Below are 23,337 nucleotides of genomic sequence, written 5' to 3' on the forward strand. Positions count from 1 at the left end.
ACTCTTGGTAATCAATCCTGCCAAAGAAGTTACTGCCACAGATGCCTAACAAAGGAGAAACTGCACTGCAATGCAAGTAATGCAACATAATACAGGAAAAAGTCAAATAAATTACCTTCCTTACAACATTTCCTTCTCAGTTACCTTCTCTCTGCTCTCCTGTAACCCTTGACACCCTGATCTCAATCTATGCCCTCAAAGCACCTAAAGATGCAGAGGTCTGCTTCCTCTTAATGATTCAAATGCAGTTTAACCTCAAGACAAAGACACCTTATCAGGCTTACAGTGACACTAAAGGCCTGTGAAACTTTACTACCTTACAAAAAACGTGTTGTGTCAGAGTTACAGACACACACTTCAGTATGATTCAGAGGAAACTGAAATGTGGCCTTGTTGAGAAAACGGGGAAAGAAGGCAAAACAACCAAGAGTGTTAGAGGGAAATAACATAAGCCAAAAGAACCCTGGAGGCTATTCTACCACCTTTTGCAGTTTTCTTTATTTTATCCTTAATGGCATTACAGCTGTCAACAAAGGAAGTAAAAAATTTCTCTGGTCCAAAACTGCATTTCCTCTGATAAGAAATTTTCTTAAGAAACTTGAGGTTTAACTACTTTTTTTCCTTCCGATTCATACAAAAGAGGTTCATCAGCAGAATGTACACACAACAAAAATACCTTTAAACCCACTTTTATTGTTAAACATTGTTGGTCATTAAAGGAAATGCATCTTTTTCTAGGCTCTGCATTGAGTTTCGCTTGGTAATCGGATACAAGCACCACAATAAAGCCTAGATAAAAGCAACTTGGCAAGTCACACTGAAGTCATGTGATACATCAAGAAAACATGATATACTAGAGACAAAAATCTCTGAATTTTCCTTTTCTGAAATAAAGGCACTCCTACACTGTTCAGAAGGCAGGTTACCCACTAAAACAGCCATCCACGGAGAAAAACACTTAGCAGCATCTCACACTTCTCAATATTAAAATAAGCAGGTCTCACTTCTTAGAAATTTGATTAATAAACATCTTCAGTCTTCAAAACAGAACAAAGTACAAAAATCCAAATGTAACAAAAAAAAGAGTACCGAACCACAAACTTTTTGTGGAATCCTAATTTTTCAATCTTTCCGTGACTGTTGAGAAAGCTCATACTGTTGCATCTTTTAGGACTTTTTCCTTTTTAAATGCCTGAGATATGTGAATCATGGTATTTGACCATCTAGCTAAGGAAAGACCATGTTAGACTAAGTGATACTCAGCTACGTGCATATGAGTCAAACAATCGTATACAGGATTATTCAAGAGGTCTAATGTTTGAATCATCATTTGTCAGAAAACCCAGACTGCACTAAGCATTACTTTCTAGGTAAACCTCATTTAGATTTATCATCAGCTGCATTTAGTCTTCCTAAATTATTCAGTTCTGTAACTGTTTTAGGTTCCACAGAAAACCAGAAACAGATGAGTCTTCCCACTCTGACTAGATTATCCATTGGCACAGACAGGTGCCCAGTCACTGCAGAAACTACAACATTCAACTACTGAAAAAGCTTTTCATTGAGAAAAACATTCAAGCCAAACCTTGCATAACCCAAACTGTACAGCTGTATAAAACTAGTTCCAGTTACTGCAGCAACTCCTGAGTTCCATGGTAGTAAGTAAACACTAATGATTAAGGAAATGGCCTTAGATACATCCTCCTGAAAAGCACAGACAATGTTACTGGACTTTATGTAGAGTAGATAGAGAATCTCACTGTGAGTTCAAAGACAAGAAGAGATCAAGAACAACTCTTTTTCTAAAAGACACACAATGAATCTTGAAGCTGCTATGAACTGAAGTTCCCCATGTTGCTTTCCCTACAATAAATGGATTTGTTCCTGACAAGACTCTGAGTTAAAAACACTAAAGACTTACTAAAATGGGATGGGTGTGACTCTAATGTACTAAAACAGAACACAGGGTTACCTCACTCTGTTACTTCAGGGCAAGTACTTCAGCCATGTATTCCAGCTAAGAAACTTGAAATCAGAGAGCATCTAATTACCCATGACAAACTCTTATTTGCAAACAGGGAGGTAGATAAACTGATACCAGTCCACCTCTAGGAGTAACGTGGGAGGATGCTGATGACATCTTGGAAAGGATAATTGCATTTGCAGGAGGTCTGAGATCATCTCCAGCCCTTTGCTACACTGCCACACATTTCCAGAAGGTGAAATCAAGGAATACTGAACTTATCTGCATCCAAAGCACTTCTGACTTTTCAGAAAGAGAACTTGCAAATAAAACTCGGTAAAAATTTTGCCAAAATACTCATGGAGTAACAGAAAACAAACAAAATGATACTGGGAAGTCATCTTGCATTAGGGATCACACATACTTGTATCAACCACACGGTAACAACCGTAATGAATCAGGATAATGTTCTGCTGCTTTTAGTCTATAAACATGCAACAACGACATATTCCCAGATTACAGAAGTTTTACTTTGCAAAGATTGCTAACTCAAACTTACCTAAAAACCATATCACTAGCAAGATACAAACATCTAGAGGCATACAACATGACAGGCAATGACAGTCACCATAATAAAGCACAACCTCAACACAGCAGCAGCACTGACACCAAGAGTTGCCCAAAAATAAAACAAAGAAACAAAAGAATCCAGAAAGTTTTAACGGGTTCTTTCTGGAAGACACTGGGATATTTGTATGAAAGCTTACAGGCTGTTCGTACCAAGAGTTAAAGACATCATGCGAAAAAGCAGAACGCTGCATAGTCGAGAGATCAGGAAACAGGAGACAGAAATTAGCGTCTTGCCCTGATCAATGGGCAGATTTTCCCTTGCACGTCTCCCGAGAGACCGAAGACGCAGCCGGGCAGCGAGGCACGTCCCTTCCCTAAGGCACGGCCGGCTCTTCGGGTACATCAGACGCAAAACAAGAGAGCAGCAACACATCTGCCATCGCGTCGGTTACCAGCCCACACAACTTCAGTCTGCTGCTCCCGGGCACCGCTCCGCTCCAGCACCCACCGCCTCAAGGGGGGACTCCCAGAACTGCTCCCGGGCTCCAGACCCCTGAGGGAATTGCTGGAGCTCCACGATTTCTTCCCGCCCGTCTCCCGCCTCCCCCCCGCCCCGAGAACTCCCGCACCTGCCTCACAGCGCCCCACCACACGGGCCTCGGGGGACAGCACCGCTGTGATGGCACCCCGTCCGTCAGGAGCGCCACCGGCACCACGCCGGCTACAGAGACGAAAGAGAAAGAAGGGAATGAAGGGAAGAAGGAACCTGGATGCCCAGGGGCGCGCTCCGCCTCTGTTTTACCTCAGCCGCCGTGTCAAACGGTAGCGACTAACGCCGCCGCCCGCCACAGGCCCCGCTCGCCACTTCCGGGTACAGGGAGGCAGGGCGGCGCCCATTCAGCGCCTCGAGCGCACTGCGCATGCGCGCAGCCCCGCGCCAGGCCGGGAGGCGCAAAGCACCGCCTGGAGCTGCGGGAGGAGGCGCCGGGCTCGCCCCGGCCCGGCCCGACCTGCGCCCCCGCCTGTGGCTCCCTGCGCGGCTCGGGAAAGGGTGATGTCGGGAGCCGGGGGCTGGGCCCTGCGGCGGGAAGAGGGAGTGGCCAGGTTCCTGTCAAAACCAAACTACACCGGTGCCGTTCCTGGCCGGGAGCGTCGCCTCCTGGCACCGTGAGGGCTCCCGCTGCAGAGGCGGTGGTGTCGCTGCCGCTTTTCCAGCGATTCCGTAGCTCAGTGGGGCGGCGCAGAAATTCCCTCCCGTAGCGTTCTTGCCGTTCGTCAGCTGAGTCTGCAGAGCATGGCCACCTCCCGCCCAAGACCTGAGGCGAAACCGGCGAGGTCAGTCACGTTTAGGCGTTGTCAGCCCGTCGCTTCGCGCTTTGCCCTGGCGCCGAGGGGAGCGTGGCGGGGCTGTGCCGGGGCGGGAGGGCTCCGTGCCCGGGCCGTGACCCTGCGGCCCGGCCGGGCTCGTGTCCCTGCTCCGCGCCGCCAGGGGGCGCGCGGGGGCCGGCGCTGCGCGCGCGGCGGTTCGAACGCGATGGCGGCCGAGGCGGCGGCGTGAGAGCGGGGTAGCGGCCCGCCGGCCGGCTCCTCGCTCCCCGTCTGCGCCCGCTGTCGTCTACTGCTTTGTGTTTGCAGGATGTCCGGGCAGGCCCCCAACCGCAGCGCCAGGGGGGCGAGCGGACGAGTGTCCGAGACGGAGCCGAAAGGTACCTGGGCGGAATGGCGAGCGCGGTCCGCCTGAGGGGCGAGGCGGGGCGGCGGGCCCGGCTGAGCTCTCGCCGCTTCTTCCTCAGGAGGACGGGTCGTGAAGTCGCGCTATCTGCAGTGCTTTCAGAAGGACGGCGAGAAGGTAGTTGGACGACTCTCGGGGGCGCTCCGCGGGGTCAGAAATGGTGCGAGGGGCGGCTGGGGCGTGTGGCAGCGAGACCGAAGCGATACCAGCACCCGCCGCGGTTCGGAGCGAGTCGTGGTGTAGCGCTGGATGCAGTCTGGGATGGCAGCTCGAGGTGACTTGCGAAGCAACAAGACGAGCTGGGCCTGTAGTTGTTTATTGTCAGCGTTCAAGTCGGAGTGAATATAGATTGCCGGTGACAATGATATTCAGTCTTACTCATTTCTTGATTGTCAGGGTAATTCAGTACATTCTTTTTAGACATCCACTGCTAAAACATCCGCTGCCACTAAACCCAGATCAGTGCCTCGGAAACGTGGCGCTTCGGCTGGTAGGTATTACCAGAATTTAAGAGCTCTTCTTTTGTGTATTTATTTCCAGCCCTTAAGAACTTGATGGTACCCTGAAGAACTCTAAAATGCTGCTACAAGATGATCTTTTGTTTTACTCGCATCTGGATACAGAGGGAATTAATAAATGATGTGGGATTAAGAGGTGTAAACTCAAGTGCATTGAAGTCTCCTTTGAATCTTCTGATAGAAAGTTAATGTTCTGATAGGAGACTGTTTTGTGATGAAGTCTTTGGGTTGTCTAACCTTATTTCTTGCCTCCTGCACAAGACTTTGAACTCTGCTTTCACTGTGCCCTCACAGTTACCCAGCTTTTCTATTTAATCTTTTCAGTAAACCAAGAGTAAATGACTGAGAATCTCTGGCTGCAGGACAGTCCATTTTTGTTTCTTTTGCAAGAGTCACAAAAGAATTTTCTAACAAAACTTTTCTCCAGGTGACTTGAAAATCCTGAGTTAATAACATTATTCTCTGTTGTTGAGCTGTGAAATGTTTCAGAGGATAACATTCTGAGCCACCTTATCTTGAGATAAGTAAGGGAGGAAGCAAATGAGAGAGAGAGAGACAAAATATGTAGAAGCTTGTGTAAGGTGCCCAAATATTAGTGAAAGCACACAGAATTGTGACTTTGTGCAGAATCTACTCTAATTCTTTTAGTCTGACAACAGCTTCTTTCTTCAGGTCGTGTCCCTGGCTCATTAAACCAAAGCAGTTTTGAGAAAGGTGACTTGCAATCCACTTTATTAGATGAAGATAAAAGTAGTCGACCAGAGCTTGATCTTTCACCTGTTACTGGTAAGCTTCCACTCATACTCAGGTTCCAGGTTTATTATTTTTCATGTCTGTGCCATGACTTGATGATAAGTAACCTTCTGTTCTTCTAGATTCATGAAAGGACTTCTGAAGGGAAGTTGAATGTTGTTGCAAGTGTCCTTAAGCAGAGCTATTAAGACCTTTGGAGTTTAATTTTAATCATCTGTTTTATTTAATTGTCTGGGTGCTCGGTTCTTTTTGTTTAGCATTGAGTTTTCAAGAACAAAGTGCTCTCCATTCTTTGTTCCTGTGACAGATGAGTGTCAGATTATCAGCCCTTTGGCCAGTTGTTTCCCTGGGATCTGTAACTGTCACTTGCAGCTTAATGCTCCCACGATGCACATCTCGTGTCATCAGACTCAGAAGCAGAGCACACATAATAATCTTGAAGTTGTCTTTGCATGTGAAGGACCTGATGGTGTGTTGTTCCACCCTGTATACTTTGGTAGAAGAGGGCAATAACTTTTCTGTTGCAACACAGATAAAAGTGCTTGTGAAGAGACTCATCATTCAAAACCTGTTTGCAAAGGAGCTACTGGGACACGTAAAAGCCGAGCAAAAAAGGTGAGTCTCACTGCTTTCATGTGTGTCTTTTGAAATGTGTGAAATGAAGGTTCTCTGTTTATCTTTAATCTCCATAACAACTTTGGGGTCCTGGAATCAGCTGAAGCCCTCTGGAAGAAGTCAGAGGCTATGTCTGTTGTGTTGCTGGTGATGTTCTTGTTTATCAGATGTCTTAACACTGACTGAAGTTTTGCTTCCATTCCCTGTGGTAAAGAACCTGCTCCACTTGTAGCATCTCCTCAAGTGTATTCTTCTTGTGTTTCTGTCCTACTTGTTAATTAGATCAGATCTTTCAATATTTTCTGACCTTTTTACTCAGAAAACCAACATTGATTCAACCTGACTCAAAGTGCAGATCTTGTTCAACCTAGCACTGAAAAAATGTGCTGAGAATGTTACAGAAAAGGGTGAAGCACAGAGGTGTATTGAATGTGCATTGTTTAATAACCCAGCCTTCTTTGGAGCAGACTGTTGTTGATGACTCGATGATGATTCTGGGCACAAATGGAACTTTCAGTGATTTGTTTGAACATTAGAAGAATAATTGTTGAAATACCAAATTTGCTCTAGTATGTTCTTTTCTTTCTAGAAGGGAAATGATGATGTTGTGATTGAAGAGCTGGAGTCTCTGACACTGCTTTTAACTTACCTAAGAATAAAGGTGAGAGTCAGTCAAGTATTTGGTATTTCAGACGGAAGAACTTGATATTGAGGAACTGTTTAATGCCTTGTCTATGCTTTCTGACCTGTAACAGTTAGATTTTTGTGACTTTCTATGTTTATGCTTGTAAAACCATTTTCCTTGCTTTGAAAACTCTCTTAGAGTGAATGCAGTGCCAGTTTATGAAGCTGGGTCTTGTTCTTCACAAAGCAGGGGTATGCAGAAGTCTTGAGAAGACTGAAGGAGAGCGTTTGGTTGGGTTCATGGTTGTAGCAATGACTTTTTGCTCTTTGTTCACTCAGTGCTTTTTATGTCTGGTTTTCCTTTACAAAAATCATTTGGGAGGTTGAGGGAAGATGATGGAGGGGGCACTAACTATAATGTCCTGTGCTTATTGCATGAGGTCTTTGCTTCCTTAACTGCAGCTCTTTGATCTGGTCTGGTCCTTACACTTGTTTATTCAGAGTAACTTAGACTAGTGTTACTTGAGTTAATATTTTGTGTGTGTGTGTGTAATAGGCAGAAAAAAATCTTGCTGAGCTGGAGAAAAAAACAGAAGAGAACTTGTTAAGGTTATGTGAAGAAAAGGAGAGACAGCAGGAGAAGCTCTGGGAGCTGAAGCGTGAAATTCTACTCAAAGAGAGAGAGCAGAGACTAGAGGAAGCATTAGACAAACAGGTAGGCTTTATTACAGTCTGGACCTCTTCTCTATTGAAACAAGCTCACTTAGGAAGTAGTCCTTTATCCAGAGAAGATTCTTCTGCTTCTCTTGTCTCCTGGGACGTGGTTTTATGCATCTTAAAATAAAGATTGACTTCTTGTAGCACGAAATGTTTCCTAGTAACCTAAACACAGACCTTTTGTCACTTTCTTGGTTGTGTCGTGTACATAGGCAAGGAGAAGTTAGAGCTGCAAGGGGCAGCAGTAGTGCACTGATCACCAGAGTACTTTACAAGCTCTGCAAGTGTCTTAAGCCATGTGAACACCCTGCTGCTGGGCAATGACAGTTATAGCTAGAGCTTGAGATGTTGACCTTTAGATGAGAGGTGGACATCTGTACTTTGATTTATTTTTATACATTAGCGATAGTTGTGGCCTGATTGTAAGAAGGCAAGTTTCTAATTAAGTTCTTGGTAACAGGTGATCTTAGAAGCTAAGTCTTCCCCTCTTTGTCAGTGTTTTGTTAGTTCTGTTGCATCACATTAAAAGGTAGTTCTTTGGGAATAACAAATGTTCAGAACTGATCTTAGGTTTGCTTTTAATAAATATGCATTGCAAAAATTCAACAAGACTTCAGTGTTCTGATGAATACACTCTTAACTGTAGTGTCATGTATAGTACACTTCACCTGATCTATTGCTAATAGCTCTCAACAGCAGTAACAAGGAAATTGGTTTTGACATAGACATTTTGGGGTGGTAGAGGAAAATCTAGTAAGCAGCATTAGAGGAGTATCCTACCACAAACTTCTCAAATTCTTCTGTAAATGAGCATTTCAGAGCGGTACTTGGAGTTTTTTATAAACTATTTGTGCCTCTCTTTCAGATGGATGTACTTTCCCCCCTTGTTGCTGTTTGTGAACAGTTTAAGGAGCAATATAAAAACTTTGCTACTTCGCTGGATGCCGCTAGACATAAATTACCCATCAGGAATATTCACATAGAAGGAGATGCACAAACATACCTTGGTATGGCAATTGGATTCATCAAACTTCTTATAAAAAATAGCGATTTTGTGATATGCTAGCTTTTTGTGGTATGCTGGCTCTCTGGCCACTGCAGGAATTTATGTGCTCTTACAGCTTGTATGGACACTGGGCTGCAGCAGTAGTCACATGTTTTGCTGTGAGTAATTTTTGTCTCTGTTTAACCACTAAACCACACCTGAACAAGGTTTTTATCTTGCAGCAGGAAAAACTGTCTAAACTGGGGCAGCTTTCATGCAGAAAATTGCTAAAGAAAGTGTGTGTTTTACCTATTTGTGGCATTCCTCTTCCTTTCTAGTTCCTAATGAGTGAGCAAGTTATAGAGTTACAAACATACTGTGATCTCTTTTTGTTTCTGTGTTTGAGAGATAAAGTCACGTGGGTAGACGTGCTCACATTTCCTGTACAACTAGAGTTTAAATGTGCCCTGGGATATCTTGAGCCAGAGAGTGCTTGTTTGATAAATGAGTACTTGTGTTCTGTATTGAAGTCTGGACAAAAAAGATATCTTTAAACTGCTGATCTGCTAGTAATGAGATTCTTAAACCATCTACAACGATCTTGCTTACACTTTAAAACAAATGGAGGAGATTTATTGAAGAACTTGGTTTTTTTGTAAGGAAGATTGAAAGAAATACTTATTTTTGGTTGGTGAATGCTGAAGGAAAGGACTGGATCAGTTCCATTTTGGGATTATATGCAAAAAGCAATGTATGTAAGTGGCCAGGGAAATTTGGATGTATAAAATATGCTTTTCTCTTGCATTTGTCATGTGAAAGTCTTTTACATATTCTAAATGAAAATTTGATTAGCAATTTTATTAGGCTGCTCGTAGAATCGCTGTACAGTGGGGGTTGGAAGGGACTTTTAGAGCTCATCCAGTCCAGCCCCCCTGCCAAAGCAGCTCCCACCTAGATCAGGTCACACAGGAACGTGTCCAGGTGGGTTTGGAAACATCCCAAGAAGGAGCCTCCACAGCCTCCCTGGGCAGCCTGGGCCAGGGCTCCCTCACTCAAACACTGAAACAGTTTTTCCTCAAGTGGAACTGTTTGTGTTCCAGATTCTTTCCATCACCCCTTGTCCTGTCACTGGAGACAACAGAAAAAAAAGTGTTGCCCCAACCTCCTGACACCCAGCAGTTAGATACTTGTCAATATGAATGAGCTCCCCCCTCAGTCTCCTCTTCTCCAGACTGAACAGCCCCAGATCCCACAGCCTTTCCTCAGAAGGAAGATGCTCCAGTCCCCTCAGCATCTTGCTGGGCTCTCTCCAGCAGTTCTCTTTCCCGCTTGAGCTGGGGAGCCCAGAACTGGGCACTGGACTGCAGATGAGGCCTCCCCAGCACAGAGTAGAGGGGCAGCAGAACCTCCCTTGACCTGCTGCCCACACTGTTCCTGATGCCCCAGGATGCCATTGGCTTTCTTGGCCACGAGCTCACATTGCTGCTCACGTTTAATTTGCTGTCAACCTGGACTCCCAGGTCTCTCTCCTGGAGCTGCTCTCCAGCAGGTCTGTCCCCTGGTTTTGCTGCTGTTAGTCTCCATAGCTAAAAATAACTTAGCTTTCCCAGTTTTCTCTTGGGGTGATTGTGAAAGCTGAACAAACAGTAGCTTTCATTACCTAGTTCACTTGTTTCTGTGGATATTTGGCTGTTAAGTAATCTTGTATGAGTTGATGCCACTGCCTGTATTTTTGAATGAGATCTTTACCATCTGATATTGTAGATGGCCTGCAGAAGGAGTTAACTGTCACACAGGAACTTCTGGCAGAAATTATGCCACGCTACTCAGAAGAAAGCACACAAGTGTTTGGGGTACTGAAAGACCTTAAAGAAGTCTCTCAGAAACTGGATCAAGAGATTCAAAGGTATTTACAGCGAATCAGGTGAAAAGACTTATTGGCTAAATGTTGGGAGGAAAATCCATAGTTTTGCCAGACCGTGTGTAGAATGTGTCTTGGAAGAGGATTAACTGAGGGAACAACACCGAGTTTAGTTCTGTCTGTAGTGGGCATCTGTATTTCCATCCCTACCCTACCTACTGTCAAAGGAAAGACGTTTGGACTTTTCATTTTGTTTGTTTCTTCTAATTGGCCAAGTTTTGTGTGCCATTCCCTGACACTTCCACTGAGAATTTCAATGGCCAAGAATAGCCCTGGGAAAGTGCAAGTATATAGGAGATGAGAACTGCAGGAGACAGAAAGGCAAACTGGAAGCAGTGTGTCTTAAATAATAACCATGGAAATGTATCACCCTTTAGAAGTGACAGGGTGCACAGAAAAGGTTTTTTCCTTAAGTATTGAGTCAACAAATACAAAGTATCACTGAGAGCAGGAGGAAGAGATGAAGCATGATCTATTTCCTTTCCTCCCTTCCTTCATTTCGCTATAATAGATGACAGGTAAAAACTTTGAAGATTAATAGACCATAAAGCATCTCCCCCTGCTGCAGACTTCCCTTCACCAAATTTTAGCCTTTGGGTAGATAATATATATGACAGTTTTTCTTGTGGCTCCATGGTAGGAGAATGATACAAATGTCCAGGTGTCAAATGTCCATAGCCTTTGGGGTTCAGCAGAAGTTGTTATCCTTTAGAGTAACTGATTTAGCTTCATTTATTCCAGGAGCTCCACACAAGTGCAGAACCTGGCGTTTGAAGTTAGTAAAGAAGTTTCTCTGTGTAACCAAAGAAAATGTGAAGAGCAGCATGGACCAGATGTTGTAAGAGACTGGTACTTCGGCTAAGTTTGTGTCTTGTTTGACAAACGAGCGGGTTCTAAAGCAACGAGACCATGCTTCTGTGTGAACATACAACTTGTCCAATTTTCAGTCAGTCATACAACTTACCAACATTTTTAGGCTGTGTGAGCACTGTAAGCATGTGTGCTTCCTAAAATAAAGGGAGTTTTCTTCTGCATTCTGCCCATAAGGAGACCTCCTTTTTGAGTGCAAATTTCTTTGACACCTTCTGCTTTGACAACACTGAAAGTATTTTCTTGGCAAATATGACCTATGTATTCTTAAAGTTCTTGTTTGCCTTTCTTGGAAGTAGCTCCAAGACTGATTTAGACTTTTCAGACTGATTTCCATCTTTTTCCCAAGTAGCATTCTTTAGAGGGCAGTGTACGAGAACGCCAGTGGATCAGAAAGAGCCTGGTCACTTCCACCAAGTGAAAACTTTGTTAACTTTGTGGCTGATTGTCTTGGAAATGAATTATTAAAACCATCAATGTTTTTGTAGTAACCTGCCATCTTCTTTTTAAGGACTTTATTCTCTTTAATAATAAAGATTACTTTCCACTGCTTTATCTCTAGCCTTCATGCCAGAATATCTTCCCTGTTCTACTACAGAAGCTTTTGTTTCCATCTGGGCTTACATAGGGCTAATACTACACTACCATTCTATGATTGTAGATATGCAGTGATGGACTTGCAGGCACTAACAGGTGCTAATGGCAAGCTGTGGGAATCGCACTCAAAGGGTTAAAACTGCCAGTACCTGCTTCTGTGATGCAGAGCTGGGAGGTGGAGGCCTTGAGAGATCAGCCTGAAAAGTAGCCGAGTGAGGAAGCCTTGTGGAGGCAAGATGGTTCTGTTTTGGCTGCAAATGCTGGGATTGAGAGAAAAGCAGCTTCCAAACAGTTTCAGCAAGGCCACAGGTGCCCAGAGTGAGAGAACTGCATGAGCCATGCAATGGATACTCAGGTTAGCACCCCTGTGACACCCCTGACGATGAAAATGAGCAAAAAGAGGGATGTGCTAAACCAGAAATAACTGTTCCTCAACTCTCCACCCAAATCATGTCAAATGTCACCCCAGGGATGAACAGAGAAGTCAAAGTCCCTAGGGGAGAGGAGAGGTTTTTTGGCTTTTTAGCCTTTTTAGTGTTTTGAATGCTTTTGCTCTGCTGCTTCAGAGAGATGCAGCAGGACCAAAGAGACTGAAGACCCAGGTGAGGCAGGTGATGGACTGTACTCTTCTTCCTCACCCAAGCCAGGGACACCTTGGTAAGAATCATGCTTTTTGTCTAGGTGACAATCCCCAGGACAAGCATTGCTGCCATTTTGATCATATATTAGCACAACTGCAGTGTGTTTATCAACAGCAGTGTCCAATCTGTGATATCTGTCACCTTCCTAATTTCTCATAAATTCTAATGCTTGACTTTTGAAGCAGTTTTCAGTGAAAGTCCCCAGCAGCAGCTCCTGACAGACTAGTCAAGCTCAACCTTCACGTGACACAAGCCATTGGCCACTGGCAGCCAACGTGCTGAGGCCAGAAGAGCGTGAATGTGCAGAGAAACCTTAAAGCTAGCTACTGAGTAAGTGCCTGGGAGTGACTGCTCTGCTAAGAACACCTGGGCCATATGTGGCAGGCCTTTCCAGACTGCTTTCCAGGTTTGTAGATGGAATGTGTTCCTCTCAAAGACATATTGTGTCCTGTATTGGTTTCTTTTTTACCTATGGAACCTCTTTCTGCGATGGTTCTTTCAAAGCATTTGCTTGGTGTTGTCTGCATAGTGGTACATTTCTAGCTTAAGCTCTGTGTGTCTATAAAGATTTCTGGCCTGCTCAGAAAATGCTGGGAACATTCTCCTTGCACTCGTTGCAGTGCAATTCACTTTCTTCCTGGTATTACTAAGGGTGTAACTAGATTCTTGCCTCCTTTTATTAAAAAAATAGGAGTACATTGACCTATAGTAACTGGATGTGTAAGGTGTGTGCAGCACACTGGATAAGAAGTCAATATATAACAAACTACCCATTAGGAGTTTGTTAAACCTTTGAGAAGGGCTGGGGAAGGGGAAAAATCCCAGTGATGTCACAGAATTCTTATGTTTGGAAAAGACCTTTTAAGATCATCAAGTTCAGGCAGTCACTTCACACTGCCAAGCCTATCACTAAACCATATCCCTCATATCCCTTTTGAATATCTCCAGGGATGGTGACTCCACCACCTCCATGGGCAGCCCATTCCAAAGCTTAATAACCCTCTTAGTGAAAATGTGCTTCCTCATGTCCAATATAAACCTCCCCTGGCGCAACTTAAATCCATTTCATGTGCTGTCGTTCATTACTGGAGAGAAGAGACCAACCTCCACCAGACTACAACTCCCCTCCAGGGAGTTGTAGAGAGTCATCATGTGTCTTCTCAGACTCCTTTTCTCTAGGTTAAACATCCTCAGCTGCTCCTCATAAGACCAATTCTCCAGATCCTTCACCAGCTTTGCTGCCTGTCTCCTTTCTTGTAGCTAAAATGTATAGTATATCATATTAAATCTCTTTTTTTCCACATCAACTTATCCACGAGCCACTAGGAGAGCAATGAGTTGTTTAAAGTGATTCATCTGTTGTTTCTGCTCCCTTACAGGTGTTAAATGACCTGCAACTAATAGTTCTCCATGTCCAGCCATTCATTCTGTCATTGCCAAGTGTTGCACGCAGCAGGGTCGTGTTCTGAGCCAGAAACGTGAGCTGCACCGACGACATTGGCCACTGGATGGGGAACTTTGCTAAGCAGTCATGTCATAGGTTAGCTGCAAATTTAGATTGTTTCTTTTTGGTAGATGAACATTTGAATAGAAAGACTCCTATGTAGTGGAACTGCTAGTCAAACTGTTTTTCCTGAGTTTAACTTGCTTATTGTGTGTCATTCTGAGGCTAAGGAAGTTAAGAGGCATCTTAAATATGAGAGTGTAGGGATGAAATGAAAATCAAGTTTATAGTGTCTTGATAATTCTGTCTCTGCACAGGCACAAGTCAGAATGTCTTCCAAGTCAGATTTGTTTATGGGAAACCTCATTGCTGGTCTAAAAATTATTAAAGAAGTACTTGTAAATTTTACTCAAGTGACTTTCTACCACTGAGATACTCTTGTATGTGTGTGTGTGTGTGTGTGTGTGTGTATATATACACCTCCAAATGCTACTTAAATCACAGACAGCAACACAAATTTTCCTTGCAAAGTGAAGTGGAATGCTGTTCTGTTCCTGGAGAAGGGTGGTGAGAAAGGTTCTGCTTGCAGTGATCACAGGTACAGGCTAAATCCTTTGGGGCCATAGTTTGTCCCCAGTGCTGCAGGTGGCAGTCATTGTCTGCACTGCAAGCCTGAGGCAAAAGGCCAGTCCTGACAACTGAATGTGCAAAACAATAAAGCTCTTGGGGGTGTGCACTCATTGTTTCAGAAGAATTGTAGGCATTGATTTGAGGGTTATGCCATTCTTCTCTTTTAAGTTGGCCACTTGTAATCATTTTTTGTATAAACGCAAGAACAAGTGTTAGGTGAAGCAGCCTGGCCCTCCAGGAAAGGGTTTTAAACTATTTTGAACTGATCCCTTTCCATCTTGATCTTCTTGAATATTCTTTCTAAGTAATTCTGGTTTGGCTCTTTGCAGAACTGGTTTAGGATCCTCCACCTTGAAACAACCACAGAATTAGATGCTGCTGTATTTATCACTGTACCAACAACAACAAAGAACCACAGAATCACTGGAGCAGGAGCTAAACAGATGTGACACCAGTTATTTTGTATTTTCCTCTTGTTTTCTGAAAACATCACATGCTCTGAATCAGTTGGAATCCTAAACAACTTAAGGGCTCTTTTCAGAACCTAGAGTTATCAATGTTCTCCCTTCTGTAACTTGTATTAATGTCCATTCAGTTTTGTTCTCTCTGAACTTGGGCACTGTGTGTTACCTAAGCATTCATATTTTAGGCCAGAGTTCTTATTGAGTAATTGTTAACTTTCTTGTCTCCTAAGGTGGTGGGTTGAGGGGCTTTTTTTCCTCTTCCAAAAACTGAAAGCAATTGTGAAATGAGGCAGCTGAGTGCCTGGGTGGGAAGGGAGAAGCACTGAAATGCATTTACCTCCTGCAAAACTCTAATGGTCTGAAAAGCAGTTGGCAAAGATCATGTTAAGCTAAGTTTGCACTGCCTGCATTCTTTTCTTTCTTGGGGAGCTCTGACCACATGCTCTCCAGTTGCACTGGTGTTGCCTGACTGTTTGCCCACCACCAGCTCGAGAGGACTGAGATAAAGCCTTTTTTACTGTAATTCTTCTGCTCTCTGCCATAGGGTCAGCAGGAATCAACAGGAAGGAGCATCTCTCTTGCCTCTGGCACACTATAGCTGAAGCCTCACTTGTCTCTTCACCATTACTCCCAAATCTACAGTTCCTTGTTCACACTAGCTTCAAATGGAGCTGAATCCTTGCTCATCAGCAGCAAGTAAGCAGCTCATGGCCCCAGCAGATATTTCTGCATGTTAGGCTAATGAGAACTTCTGGGATTACTGCAGCCTTCCCTGCCTTGGAGCAGACATCCCTCTGTCAGAGATCTGGAAACTCATACTGAATGTGATAAACAAAACTACTGGCTGGACTGTGATTTTCAGGACATGAGAAGAGCTCCACAGCAACAGAAGATGGAACAGCTCTGAAAGGCACCACTGACCCACACTGATTAAGAGCATTTCCAGTGCTTACATTCCTGTTCAACTCTCAGGAATGATTTTCAGTTGTTTCTTCCAGTGCATTTGTGTGTGGTCTGTAAAGCAAGCACGGGGATGGAGGATAAGTTTTGCAGAATAGTCTCAAAATGATGAGTTTCTTTTAAAGTATTCCTGTGATAATGTGTATGCAAGAGCTCTCAAGTTTCCTGCTATTTCAAGATCTTAAATGTCCTATGGTAGGGGAGCAAATGTCAGCTGCCTCTCAAGATGGAACTTTTGTTTTTACAGATAATGTGTACTTGGAGATGACCTGTAGGATATCAAAACTTAATTCCTTGGTTTAATATCTATTCTATGTGGGGATGGGAAGTTAAACGTGATTGAACAATAGAGTTTTCAGGACTACTACCCGTGATTATATTCTCTGTGTGGCACTTTTCAGCTGTGAGGTTTTGGTGTGTATTTCTTCAGAACTTTTTAGACAGTATTTCAGGAAGTTAAATGGTATCGAGCAACTCTAGGAGTGCATCACTGATCCTCTGCTAAACCAGGATGAAGCTTATTAGTTGGAGTGTAAAGTGATGTCAGTACACTTCCACAACTTCAGTGTATCGTGGGCAGAGCATAGGCAGTGTCTGTACAGGCCAAAGTACCCAAAGATGTCGAGAGCCTTGAACTCTTTGTTTTGAGAAACTTGTCTTGACATAACTGAATAAGATCCAATTGCTCACCTTAATATGGTTTGTATGGTAAAAGGACACCTCTACCCCTTCCTACCTCTACCTCTCCTTTTCCTAGTTATAAAAGTGTCCAGTTGAATTTTCAATCACTCTCAGGTATGGAGACGTCACAACCTTTCTAGATCCCTTACTTCTGTATAAAACACCAGACTATGCACAAACCTCTGTTGCATCAGTCATATGTAGAGGCTGAAAAGAAAACTGGAAAGTAATTCCTTACTGACAGCTGTCTCATTAAGCACAGTGCTCTGTTCTAAGTGAGCATCTGACCAGATGAATGATTTCTTAGGACTTTTGAAGTCATTTTGTAAGGAATTAAAATGTTACATTACTGTGAAAGATCAGCCTCTCCCGTTCTGTAGGTGATTAATAAGTATTTTTGACACAACTAGGTAATAATTCCATCCTTGATATCATTATCATGTGATATGCTACTCAGAATACATTCTTAATTTCAGTGGGCTCTTTAATGATCCTTGTAATTTTGTTCTACAGGTGCTTGTATTCCCAGGAGGCAGGATCAGTCTTGTTTCTACCGCTTTGTCTCTGGACTGATGTCATTTCTGTTAAAGACATCATCATTGCTGGTAAGCTTGCAGTAGGATGGCCAGGCTGGTGGGACACTTCTTTCAGTTATCAGTTTCTATATCAGATATCTATGACTAACAGAAAGGAGGCTGTCACAGAAACAGAAAGGGAGAACAAACCTAAGAGTTAAAGCAATGGGTGTAGGGTTTTGGTGGGTTTTTTTACCATGAATATAATGCTGTAAAAATTAACTAAGACCTTAATCTTGGCTGGTGGTACGTAGTGACTGACATGAGTGTACTTCTATTGGGAAGGGGGACGAGTGATTCTGGCTTCCCTAAAGCTGAGGACTTGTCTGTTGTTTATTTTTCACCTTCTGCTGAAATCTAGTGTTTACAGAACTTGATGCAAACATGAATAACTGCTAGTCTTGTTTTTATTGCAGCATCTTTTCTTACATGCACCATTTACAAGTGTATTCTCACAGTCTTTAATTATTACCTCCTGTGCCTTTAGGTCTGGTTATTTGTGTGAGAAGTTAGTGATAACACTCATGCAGAGGCAGTTAACAAAGGCTCATTATTAATATCCTCATCCTACCACTTGATTCTTATGAGTACTCATATTGATTGGAATTTGCAGTTGAGGGGGACAAAAGTGAAAGGAGGCTGAGGGTAACAGCACTCAAGAATTGGTGTCATTTACAGCTTAGTGTTAACTGGGTTTTGTTTGCCAAATACCTGGCTGGTGGTTTTAACTTTGCAGGGTGGATGAGACACAGTGGGGGAATTCTTGTTTCTGCAGAATAAGGATGAGAATGTACAAGTGGTCAGGTTGTCAGTTAGACCTTGTCAGAACCAATACAGAGGCATTCACACCTTTTTCAATGAACTGCAGTCCCTCCCTCACCTTTCTGCCACACCAGTAGAGCCACAGCAACCCCCTGCATGCTTTCCACCTGGACAAGTGCCTGACATTCCTGACATTTCCTGAGGACCAGAATCACCTTTTTTGTTGTTAATGAAATAAAAATGTGAAGTATGTGCTGTGCACACGGGTGGGTGAATGTGGCTCACAGATTTGACTGATGAATAGTTTTTATACATAAGCAGTTCTTACAGAACTTCCTTTAAACCCCTAACTATTACCAGATGTGGGTTGCAGGCGGCTGCTGGAATTCCAACACCTGTTGCATCACACTGAATAGGATTCATTTGGCAGGCACAGAAAATTCCATTTCAGTAACTAAATGGTTTGAAATGGTATCTCTGGTTCTAGCCTTATTTGCAGCATTGCACATACTTTCATAATTAGAATATGAGTTTGCAGTCTTTAGAGACTATCATTGCCTGGTATTTCTTGTACTCACTAAACATCAAATACAAACTCTTCAATTTGGAAGAAATTTCTCCTTTAAAAAAAGTTAACAATGAGTTAAAAGGCCATATGCCATGTCATGATAATTTCTAGCTGTGATTTCTTAGGTGTAGAAATACACTGGTCTGTGTTCAAAACTGTTACAGCATTGTGCTGAAGGTGCTGGAGCTTCATTTTAGAAGTGTGCTCTGCTGCAGTGATGAATTCGTTGCTGAATCGTGTCACTGCTCTATCCACAGAGCTTTATTCAGAGATACAACGTGGATGGCTACAGAATGGCTGTTTAGTGGCACCTTATGGGGTTTTTTGGTATGTACCCCTTAGATCTTGGGCAGGAGTCTATAAGGAGCTGTTTGTGGGTCTGCTCTATAGAGACATGCATTAGGTGTAGAGGTAACTGTTCTTTTGCAAGCATAGTGTTGTTTCATCCAGAACATACCTGATCTCTGCAGGACTACTATCAAAGGCCTTGTTTAGATTAGTGAGGTATTGCACACGAGTTGTAGGCTGCCACACCATGACAGCAGCAGAGGTGCTCCATTTTCATTTTACCTCCTTATTGTCTTCAATCAAAGGATTCCAACATGCTTTTAAGTATCACTCTGAGGGAGGAGGCTGACATCAGTATTGCTACTTTGCAGGCAGGAAAATACTGAGATATACGGGTTTTGTGGTTCTATATGAGAATATGACGAAGCTGAAAAAGAATCTGGACACACCACATTTTGCTTTCTCTTTGCTATTTTGATTTTAAAAACCCCCAACATTCCCACTTCAATGTGCTCTTCTAAGTTGCTTCTCAGAGCTTAGCTGGTTTGGTTGGGAAATGATCTTTCTGCTTCCAGAGTCTGAATGAGTTTGAATAAGCTGAAGGAGAATCCAGCAGTAAGGAAGAATCCACGCTCTTAAATGTAGATGAGTCAGGCTATTTCCATTTCTAGTTGAGTTTCAAAGGCCCAGATGCATTATAAACCAGAGTTATTTTATTAAGAATATTGTAAACAGAAGTGCAACCCAGGCTTAACAGAGCTGGCAAAAGCAAATGTTGGATCTCAGCTGTGCCATCGTTGCATTTAGTACAGAGAAAAAGAAAACTAATGTTCCAGTGAAACATTTGTGGAAAAATACAGCTCTCAAAAAGACAGAATGGTGGCCATTGTGCTTAATTCTACATAAAAACAGCCTAATGTCAACTGACCTGACATCATCCCAGAGAATAGCACCGCAGGGTTTGTGGAGAGCATTCCTGTCCAACTAATAAGCATAATCTAGCAAAATACATCCCAGAATCACAGAATGGTGATTTACTTTACACATGGAGAGAAAAGATGTGTTGGGAGGGCCTCTGGTTGACTTTGTGCTTTTCTTTCATGTGCCCTCGATTTGGGGCAGATGAAAGAGTCTCCTGGTCGGTGCTGTAGAGTTGTTTTGTAAAGATACATGAGCAGTGAAGTGAGCAAGAGAGGAGCAGTTTTGCTTAAATAGCACAACAGTGAGCAAAATTCATTCAGCTTACGTCATATTAAAGGCTGGAAACTGCTCCAAGTCATTCTGCAGCTCCTCCCACAGATGAGCTTTAGTGAGAAAAATCCCATTGAAAAGAAATCCAAATGGCCTTTCCCAAGGTGGTGAACAGTCTGTAAAAACTTCTTGTTCAGTAGTGAGAGCAGAAATCTGCTGTTATCATTCTATTGAATAAAACTCCTTTAGTTCTCCACCCTGGTCTTGACAATTAGGACAAGTCTGGAAACAAGATCTGTAGAGAAAAATTAGTCAAGGGTTGTTGCTGTGATGAGTGGTTTATGTAGGTGATTTCTTTACAACCTTCCAAACTTGTGTGGCTGTGGCTTTTAAGTGTTGTGTCCAATCCTAAGAGCTGGGATGAGCCTTGCAAAACACATCATCCTTTTGATTTGAGAATGTCACCTGGTATAAAGAATTTTCAGGTGAGGCAGACTTTTTAAAGCCATAGCCTAGTTTCTTTGGGGATTTTTTCCTTCATTTGATAAAACCTGTTCCCTTTTGTTATGCCTCAGCACAGTAATGATATGATGCTACTGCTTTAAGGTAGACTGAAGTAGGGAAATGCAGTCACATCTACCAGTGACAGCCATTAGTGAAGATAACCTGAACTTATCAAAAAGCTATGGAGTCAGTGATTTATCTAAAGAGAAGTCATACTAAAATCAGTATAAGTTTCAAACAAGATAAAACCTGAGGCACTGTTTTGTTGCTCTCCTGGCTGTGGACCAATCAGCCTCTGAAGTCCATTTGCTGAAGCAGTCAGGGAAACTTCCTCACTCCTCTGGGTGAGACTGACTTGCAGCAAATGTTTGCTGGTACTGATCCTGATAAAATGGCTGGTGACAAATAATTTTAAGAGAGTGAAAAGTAATTGACACATTTGGCAGCTTTAACAACTTGATTTGCTGTTTTTCCTGTTGGAAGCCAGAGGAAAGGGCCTTTGGTGAACAATCGAGCTGCCTTTTGGATACAAATCTGTGTTTTTGCTGAACGAAATGCTGCTCAGTGATTGGTAGAAGAAATGAAACTGAGATTCAAACACTGGAGCTGACAGAGAAAGAAAAGAATAGCATTCAATATTTTTTTCCAGTTTTCCTGGTAGTTTACATTAAGCCAGGTGTGGAGGATTGGAGGAAAGAATCCGTTCAAACTACCTACATTAAGGGTTTTCAGTTATTGCTGGGGCAAGGGCAGCTCTGCTGAAGCACACACCTGGGATCCTGGCTTGCCCATGTTGTCTCTGGCAAGGGATGGAGAAATCATTCCTTGATGTGGCATTTAATCCCTCTCCGTGAGACACGGCATTGATTCTGTCACCTTGCATCCTTGCTTTTGCTTTGGGTGTGCTTTTCCTCCATTTGTGTCAACTCGACTCACCTTCTTCAGCCTGATGCAGTCGAGAGCTCCCCCTCCTGTCTCAAACCCCGGTAACCACGGGTCAGGCCCGAGGGATGGAGATGGACAGAGAGGGCCTAGGAATAGAGGAGGATGGAGTCGCATCAGCCCTGGCACTGGATTTTCAGTTGGAAAGCAGCTCTTTGGTGGGGCTCAGTGGAGTGCAAAAGCTCGCTCGATGGGAGCAGCGCGCAGGGGCTGCTCTGGCCTGGTGCGGCTTGACGGCAGCTTTAAGGCACCTCAGCTCTCGCAGCTGCGGAGTCTGCGTGTGGCACCGTCGAGGAGGAAGGCAGAGCGCTCGGGCAGATGGTCTCCCGGTGCTGCTGAGCGCGGCAGTTGAGGAGCAGATGCCGGCCGGGCTCGGCTGTCGGGGCTGCGGCGAGGAGCGGCGGCTGCAGCCGGGAGCCCGCGGGGGCCGGGCGCGCAGCGCACCTGGGAGCGGGCAGCGCCAAGCCGAGCCCCGGCGCCGGGAGGCGGAGGTGCGGGGCCCGGCCCCCTCCCCCGGTGCACGCCGTCAGGAGCAGGCGGGGAGCCGCAGACAAAGAGCCGGGGCCGCAGCCGAGCGGGCACCGGGGCCAGGAGGGGGCGGCCCGGGGGCGGGGACGCGGCGGGGGCGGGGGCCGGAGGCACCGGGGAGCCGAGCCCGGGAGCGGGGCGGCGGGGGAGGCTCGGGCTGCGCTCGCCGCGAACAAAAGGCTCCTCCTGGCCTCGGAGAGTGCCGTGGCCTGGGGCCCTGCAGCACCATGCCCCGCCAAGAGCCCGGCTGCGTCTGGGGGGTCCTCCTGACCCTCTGCAGCCTGAGCGCAGCCCAGCCCCGGGAGAGGCAGTAAGTACCCAGAGAAGGTCGCGCAGCCTGCGGCGGGCTCCCTGGAAGGGGTGATGGGGGAAGGAGAGGAAGGGATGAGCCTCCCTCCTCTCTGCGAGGGGCTCCGGGAGTGGTTGCCCCAGCTACTTAACAAAGCCTGCGAAAAGTCACGTCGAGGAGCTGAGGTCGGGGAGGCGAGCGGCGGCTGCTCCTGAGCCCAGCAGCACGTTTGTGCTCGCCGGTGCAAAAGTGCACAGCACAGAGAAAGGAGAGGGGGGAAGAAAAGAAAGTCTCCGGAGAAATACCTGCCTCTAGCTGCTCCAGCAAGCGGCTGCAAAGCTTTCTTCTGCAAACAATTCTTTAAGGAATCCGGGGTGTTGCGCAGGGGCTGCTGTTGGGTTTGGGATGGTTGAAGGTAATGATGGTTGCTCCGTAAGAGCACGTGAAGGATTCTTGTGTGGAAAGTCACATTTCCCTGCGGGGAAAGCTTTCTGGATTTTAGGAATTGAGTCCTCAGCTCCTTCTGGAGTGTTTAGGTTAACGTTGATCAAGGTTTGCTGCTTTCTTTCCTTTATCTATGGCTTATTCTAGCCCATCAACACCATGAATAGCTGCATTAATGAAGAGCCACCCACAGCCTATTTTCATTTGCTTAGTAGTAAATATCTCTTTCTACCAAGTTTTGGTGTGATCTGGCAGAGCTGTTAGTGAAATGTGCTTCAAGGATCTGTCCAGTCACTGTCAAGTTAACTGTTAAATTGCCAAGTTAAATATTTAATGTCCAAACGCTCCTCATGAAGTGATTTCAGTATCTGTGCCGATGGGTTGATGCTTCAGAAAGAGCCACAGCAGTTTAGAACAATGTGAATACATGTGCTTCACATATGGCACTGCAGTGCTGTGCTTCTCTGACAGTTTTAATCTAATCATTTCATCCTGGATGCAGATGGTACTCCCTCTGCAGCTTCTTTCTTACCAAGAATTTACAGACAAAGTAGTAACTTT

General features: G+C 44.5%; 1 protein-coding gene across 3 annotated transcripts; it reads left to right on the plus strand.

Moving 5' to 3' along the window:
- Positions 1-3,456: 3,456 nt before the first annotated feature.
- On the plus strand, positions 3,457-11,823 carry LOC133627787 (HAUS augmin-like complex subunit 8). 3 transcript variants are annotated; one of them, XM_062014902.1, is made up of 11 exons: positions 3,457-3,868; positions 4,169-4,239; positions 4,327-4,382; positions 4,686-4,755; positions 5,456-5,569; positions 6,069-6,151; positions 6,741-6,812; positions 7,332-7,490; positions 8,358-8,499; positions 10,242-10,383; positions 11,140-11,823. In XM_062014902.1, exons 1-11 carry the CDS (start codon positions 3,828-3,830, stop codon positions 11,258-11,260), a joined length of 1,071 nt encoding a protein of 356 aa, XP_061870886.1. In that variant the 5' UTR covers positions 3,457-3,827; the 3' UTR covers positions 11,261-11,823. The 3 variants fall into 3 exon arrangements, with proteins under 3 accessions (XP_061870886.1, XP_061870887.1, XP_061870888.1); XM_062014903.1 differs by having other exon boundaries at positions 6,744-6,812; XM_062014904.1 differs by lacking the exons at positions 3,457-3,868; positions 4,686-4,755 and having other exon boundaries at positions 4,041-4,382.
- The last annotated feature ends 11,514 nt before the right edge of the window (positions 11,824-23,337 follow it).

Source organism: Colius striatus, chromosome 25, assembly GCF_028858725.1.
Source record: "Colius striatus isolate bColStr4 chromosome 25, bColStr4.1.hap1, whole genome shotgun sequence".
Taxonomy (NCBI): Eukaryota; Metazoa; Chordata; class Aves; order Coliiformes; family Coliidae; genus Colius; species Colius striatus.

Coding starts and splice junctions, on each gene's coding strand:
- LOC133627787 (XM_062014902.1), top strand. CDS start 3,828: ATGGCCACCTCCCGCCCAAGACCTGAGGCGAAACCGGCGAG. Junction 7,491..8,357: donor AGGAAGCATTAGACAAACAG/GTAGGCTTTATT, acceptor CCTCTCTTTCAG/ATGGATGTACTTTCCCCCCT. Junction 10,384..11,139: donor CTGGATCAAGAGATTCAAAG/GTATTTACAGCG, acceptor CATTTATTCCAG/GAGCTCCACACAAGTGCAGA.